The following is a 6,690-nucleotide window of genomic DNA, read 5'->3' on the forward strand; positions in this document are numbered from 1 at the left end:
CCTCTGCTTAATGCCGCTTCAAAAAGTTGGTGAAATCTGTTCAGGATTTTATGCTAGGAATCTAATGCTTATCTGTGGTCTTTCAATCAGGGCCGGGCAGAATGCAGTGTTTTCTGCTGTACCCTCGATAATATTAACATATTTTTTAATAAGCAATTCTACTTAGTGATGTTTGCATTAGAGGATAAGTAGGGGATCTTCTTGGCTGATATGACCCACACAATAACCATGAGGGCAAAAATTGACCAACCAGGAAAGTCCTAAACCTAAGGCTCCATTCTGTGCCACATGATGTTGCTGAAAATTAACCATGCCAGTTTGATACCTGTGTGCAATTTACATTAATTGAGGTTAGTTCTGAGTACTAAAAAAATGACACTTTTCAGCACTAGAACTTTGTCATTCCTTATCCATCATCCCAGAATTCCTCTTTTGGGTTTTGGATTGCCATTGCAAAAATCATACCAACTTACTGGTGTTGTTTAACTCCCTCTATGTCTCACAATGCCTTCCCAAAGTGCCCATGTCAATATTGTTCAAGGGTAGTAATTTGGACCTTTCTGGATTCCACAATGCCTCCTCCAAAATTGTTCCACTTTAGTAATGCCCTTCCCAGATAATTCTAGCGCCAAAAATACCTATTTTGAATGCATACTTTGTTAGATGATACCTCCCCTATTTCATTCCACGTCCTGAAATATACAGTGGGCCTGACAGTACAGTCCTTGCACACCCACATCTCCAACTGAGGTTAATGGGAGCTTGGGGTGCACAAGGAAGGTAGGACTGGCTTAAACATAAGTGAGAATGGATCAACAAATGCTTTCTTGAGGACAGCCTGGGTCCTGAAGTGTTTATTCTAAATCCCAGAATGCCTACTATGGATCTTAAAGGTTATTTCAAATGCACATGGGTGAAAGCTGTAATTAAGGAAAAAACACAGCTCCAATAATAGCACATTTAAAAGTTAGCAATTCTTAGTCCTCATCACTGTAGCAGTTGAACATCTTATTACTGCTACAGTCCCTTCAGTTACTCAGAATTACATCAATACTGACAAAGTGCATGTATTTATCACGGATTCTGAATGCTGAAGTAACCAGTAAAGAAAATATAAAATACATTGTTATTTCTTGAGGGCATCAGTAGAGCAGACTGGGTTTTAAAAAAAAAAAAAAAAAAAAAAGATTATAAAATTTTACTTCACAGTCCTTTTCCAGATCACAGATATTCATAATTAAAAGAATATGGAATTAATGTAACATTAGATGGTTAGCCATCAGCATCACACAGACACACACACAAAAACCAATAAAATGAGATGCAGAATTCACTTTTCCAATGATTGTCATCGAACTACTACATTAGTAAACATTCACAGTATGAAGTCTCTTTCAATATAGCTCCAGCATAAAAAGTAGTGCAAAAAAGCATTCCAGTCACTTTGCCACTGCATTCAGACCATGTTAAATGATTATCTTACTTCATTTTGTCCATGTATTAGACAACAAATGCTGCAATGCCTCCAAGGAGAGTTATAAAAATAAACAATTTCTGGAGGTCAGCAGCCTTTTCAAAGTTATTTTCCAATTTAAAATAAGCATTAGATATTTCAAGATAAAATTTAGACCTATGTTCTGTGGGAAATTTTTGGTTTTTACAATAATTTTTACTGCTTTGAAGAGCACAACTATGAAATCCAATGATTTATGGTAACAGCTATTAAAGCACTGATAAATGGATAATGACTGCTGAACTTCATTGTTTCTTACATAGTAAATACCTCTGAATGCCAACTTTTACCACTGAGATCTTATTAGTGATGTCAACAGTTCACACACCCTATTTAAAACTGTCTTGGTTTTAATGATTTCTTCCCCTCATGTGCAAAACGCTTGCATTCTAATAAAAATATAAAGTTTGAAATTACATCAGCTCAAACCACCTCTTCCACAAGGTATATAATTTACTTGATATGTAATACAAGTTTAGCAACACTATTTTTTATTTGTATTTAACCAATAAAGTGCATACTATTGTATGCTTGAGACTTTTGTTTGCATATTTCATTTTTATCACTGCACTCTTTAATGCATAAATATATTTGGAAACTTTCAATATTACACATCAGTTTCCACAGATTTTGAATTTACACAGTTTTTCTTCTCTGTCTCACTGTCATTCCCTGTGTCCTGACATTTTTTTTCCTTTACACAAAGAGACTCTTTAACTCCTTCTTCCATCTCCAAATACTCTGATTTACCCTCTGTGGAAGAAGATGACGAGCTTCTAAATTTCTTCAGTAAATTTGTTGGGAGGTATGGACAACTGACTGCATTTTGCGTCAGTTGTGTTTGTTCTTCATTCTCAGTCTCTCTGTGATAGAAATAGTTAAAATTGGAGACAATCACTGGCACTGGTAAAGCAATGGTTAACACACCCGCGATGGCACACAGGGACCCGACTATTTTCCCACCCACAGTTATGGGTTTCATGTCCCCATAACCAACTGTGGTCATGGTCACTACAGCCCACCAAAAGGCATCTGGGATGCTTTGAAAATGAGTGGAAGGTTCATCAGCTTCTGCAAAGTAAACAGCACTGGAAAACAAAATGACTCCAATAAAAAGAAAGAAGATGAGGAGCCCCAGCTCCCTCATGCTGGCTCTGAGCGTATGACCTAGGATCTGCAAACCCTTAGAGTGTCTGGAGAGCTTGAAGATGCGAAACACCCTGACCAGACGGATGATCCTCAGGATAGCAAAAGACATGGCCTGTTGACCATTACTGCCCTGCTGCTGGGCCAGCTCAGTGCCCAGGGTGATGAAGTAAGGCAAGATGGAGACAATGTCTATGATGTTCATGATGTTCTTGATGAAGACCGCTTTGCTGGGGCAGGCAAACCATCTCACTGTAAACTCAAAGGAGAACCAGATGATGCAGACTGTCTCCACAATGAAAAATGGGTCATTGAAGATAGTGTGCCCCCCACCATCCAGGTGCAGAGTCTCATTGAAAAGCCCCTTCTCCAAGCCCAGGGACAATATGAGCTCCTTGTTGTCTCTGAATTCTGGCAAAGTCTCCAGACAGAAGATGACGATGGAGATCAAAATGACCAAGACAGAGACAATGGCAATGCCCCTGGCTGCACTGGAACTCTCTGGGTACTCAAACAGCAGCCAGATCTGCTTCTTGAACTCATTGTCGGGCAAAGCCTTATCCTCTTCTTCTTTGACGAACCCTTCATCCTCCCTGAACTTAAGCATGGCCTCCTCCCCAAGCTGATAGAATTTCACTTCCTCAGTGAAGATATCAAAGGGCACGTTGACTGGCCTCTTCAGACGGCCCCCAGACTGGTAGTAGTACAGGATGGCATCAAAGCTGGGCCGGTTCCTATCGAAGAAGTACTCATTCCTGAGTGGATCAAAGTACCTGCCCCGCTTCGCCGGATCACCCAGCAATGTCTCGGGGAACTGAGCCAAGGTCTTCAGCTGAGTCTCAAACCGCAGTCCTGACACATTGATCACTACCCGTTCGCAGCACTCATACTCGCTGTAGCGTACTGCGCTGTAGCCCCCAGGGCCGCCACCACCACCGTCATCAGGTGGTTGGTCCAAATACGAAAACTCATCCACATCATCCTCATCACTGTAGAAGAACTTTCCTTCCTCCTCATCCTCTTCATCCTCCCCCTCATCCTCCTCTTCCTCCTCACTCAAGTCCTTCAGTATCTTCTCTTCAGAGCCACTGAGCGGTAGCAGCTCAGAACACGGGAAGGATGCCCCACAATCCCTGCTACCCAGATAGTGGCTCCTCTTTCTTCCTCGTTTCCTCCTTCTACTGTTCTGACGCTGAAGCAAACTGCTGTGTGATCCATTCCCATTGTGAGAAGAGGAAGCCCCCCCACTCTGTACCTGGTGGTAGTGGTGATAGGATCCACCTCCTAATGAGGCCCCACCTTCTACTGCCGCCGTTGCTGCTGCCACAGCCGCAGCTGCCGCTGCCCTCGAGTGTGCCAGTCGTTCTCTCTCCCGAGCCCGAGCCTGGACGGCATATCCATAGGGCATGTGGCTGTTGCAGCCAGAGCTATCTGCACTCACCATTGCAACCTCCATTTTGTAATTGTTTATTTGTTTAATACAAAATAGTCTGGGATATCTGTAGTCACACCTTGACTTCTATGAGGGGAAGTTCAAAGCCATTTGCATTTGGAGGACAGTTTCTTGGAAGCACAGCACATCATGGTATTAGTAAAACTGAATTTGTGTTTTGCATTTTCTTATCATCCAGGATGTATGACACAAATAACTGTGTTTTGCTATCAAAAAAATAAAAGATGCAGCCTTCAGATTTGATCTCAGAAAGAGTCTAGGTCTTGTCCTTTCATCCACCACGCCTCTTTATTTTCATTACACTCCAGCGGCCTATCCAGAATCCACACATCTGTTCAAATTCATGATTTTGTTGTAGACTCCAAAGACTGCACCCAGCAAGGAGCAAATGTTAATACAAAGCAAGGAGGTAACTGTCCTGTTGTTTTCTTGATACAGAAAAGTTTCAGGTCTTTAGTTTATCATTGTAACCAAATGCAAATAGTCTCTTTTCTCATTTGCTCCAAGCAATGCTTTGGCCTAGCAATATGATTATTGATTAATAATAATATTTAGGGAGTTGAAGTAACTTCCAACCATCATTTTGTTTACACAGTGAGGAGGTCTTTGCAAGCCCTCTTTCTTCAGCCTGTCAACAGTGTCTCAAACCTTGGAGCAGCACCCAGGGCAGTAGCTGCAGTGGCAAGAGGAGGAGGAGGAGGAGGCTGCAACACTGGCTCTGAGGTCTCCATAGGGGACAAGGGAGAGGATCACCCTTTGGTTATGCTCATGCAGAAGAAGTACTTAACCTGAGGCACATGCATACACACATACACACAAAAATAACAAAGAAAACAAAAAGGTTTAGAAAAGGTTGGTTCATTTTCCTAAGAGGCCACAGTGTAGGTCAAGTGCAAATTGTGTCATTTATTAAGGTGTTCAGCCATCCACTACCCACACTATTCACATTTATACATCACACATACAAATACACACACACTCCATACACCCATAGATTTTATATGACTCTGTGTATGGATATGGGTGTGTGCATATATACATATAAGTGCACTTACGTATATAATTGTTTTCTCTTTCAAACTCTAGGAGAGAGAGCAAAATCCATATAAATACTACTGTATATGGCATTCAAATGTTGCAAGACTTTATATATATATATATATGTATAAAATCTTACATACATATATATCAAATGTTGCACAAAGAGACATATATACAGAATAGCTTTTGATATATATTTGGAACTTAATTAGAAGCTAGAATGATACAGTATATTCTAAATCTAACTTATGTTTTACTAAATTTTCACTTAGTAACAGGTACATACCTGGGCATATTAAGTGACAAACATCCATACTTGTATGACAAAAAAATACAAACTGTAGCTTCCATGGAGCAACAACATACACGCACACACACACACACACACACACCCCTAAGAAACGGCACCCTCACTTATAGCTACCTGTTTATTAATATACTACAGAAAGAAAAATGCTATTATACTTACTGTTCCTAGGCAGAGAAATAGCAACGCTGTTCTCGCTCGTCCAAGGATCTGGAGAAAGAGCTCTCGAGGAGGGGACTGTACTAAGCAATCTAGGTTTGCAGGTGTAGGGACCGCCAAAACTACAGGTTGATGACTTATTTTTCTCGCTTCCCTTTATATGCAACCAGACCTCCTGGAGGGAGCCAGACCGATAGCCCGGCTCTGGAGAATTCTGGTCAGCGACGATCACTTCTTAGCCCAGATCTTAGCAAAACAACAACAATCAAGAATCTTGCTCCAGAAAAAAAGGATCGTGTGTGTGTGTGCGCGCGCGCGCGGGGGGAGTGCACGTATGTGTGTATGTGTGTGTGTGTGATCACTAGTCTTCCCAACACCGGCGCTTGCTGTAGGGTTTGTGAATCAGCGGGAAATAATCCCTGTACCAAGCCCGGCTCTGGCTATTGATAAAAGCATGCGTCCTGCTTGTGGCAATTTCCCTCTCACGCCCGTTTACACTGCAGCTGATCGCCCCGCAGTCCAGCTACCAGTCACGCTCTCAGCATCCACTTGTTGTTGCTGATGTTATTTCTAGGGCGATGGGGGGGAGAAGGGGAGTGATGCAATGAAAATAAATACAGTAAAAACCAACAGCGAGATTTTCACTCCCGGGTTTTAAAGCCCTCCCGCAGCAATCAAGGGAACTCTGTGATCAGTTAGTTGCTGGAGCAAGAACTGTTGCTCTCTCCCGCTCTCTACACCCCTTTGTCAGTCTTCTGCCCAATTCTCAACTGTGTTTACGTACCACTGAAGGACGAACGCCTGGTCTGATTTATTCCCTGGGCTTTCCAGCCCTCGATCAGCCCCTAGCGGCCACAGGCCCCCTTGCACGCATTAAGGTATTTGCAACCCCCCTTTGGCATTGTCTCTTTTTGTATTAATATATTAATTATTGAAAGAAATATTCCAGAGCTGAATAATACATACGTTGGCTAATAAAACTTAGCTCTCAGGTCAATGCTCAAGGCTGTCTTTTTATTATTATTATTATTTTTTTTTTTTTTTAAGAAAGAAAATCCCTGCTGCTCAGGA

General features: G+C 41.8%; 1 protein-coding gene across 1 annotated transcript; it reads right to left on the reverse strand.

The window, feature by feature from the left end:
• Window positions 1–1,203: 1,203 nt before the first annotated feature.
• Window positions 1,204–6,359, reverse strand: KCNA4 (potassium voltage-gated channel subfamily A member 4). Its single transcript, XM_034770238.1, has 2 exons — window positions 5,623–6,359; window positions 1,204–4,900 (listed from the first exon to the last, which is right to left on the reverse strand). Exon 2 carries the CDS (start codon window positions 4,113–4,115, stop codon window positions 2,121–2,123), a length of 1,995 nt encoding a protein of 664 aa, XP_034626129.1. The 5' UTR covers window positions 4,116–4,900; window positions 5,623–6,359; the 3' UTR covers window positions 1,204–2,120.
• Window positions 6,360–6,690: the final 331 nt, after the last annotated feature.

The sequence above is a fragment of the Trachemys scripta genome, chromosome 4 (genome assembly GCF_013100865.1).
Source record: "Trachemys scripta elegans isolate TJP31775 chromosome 4, CAS_Tse_1.0, whole genome shotgun sequence".
In the NCBI taxonomy this organism is placed as follows: Eukaryota; Metazoa; Chordata; order Testudines; family Emydidae; genus Trachemys; species Trachemys scripta.

Bases quoted from the DNA above. Each gene is read 5' to 3' on its own strand.
- KCNA4 (XM_034770238.1), bottom strand. From the start codon at position 4,115: ATGGAGGTTGCAATGGTGAGTGCAGATAGCTCTGGCTGCAACAGCCAC.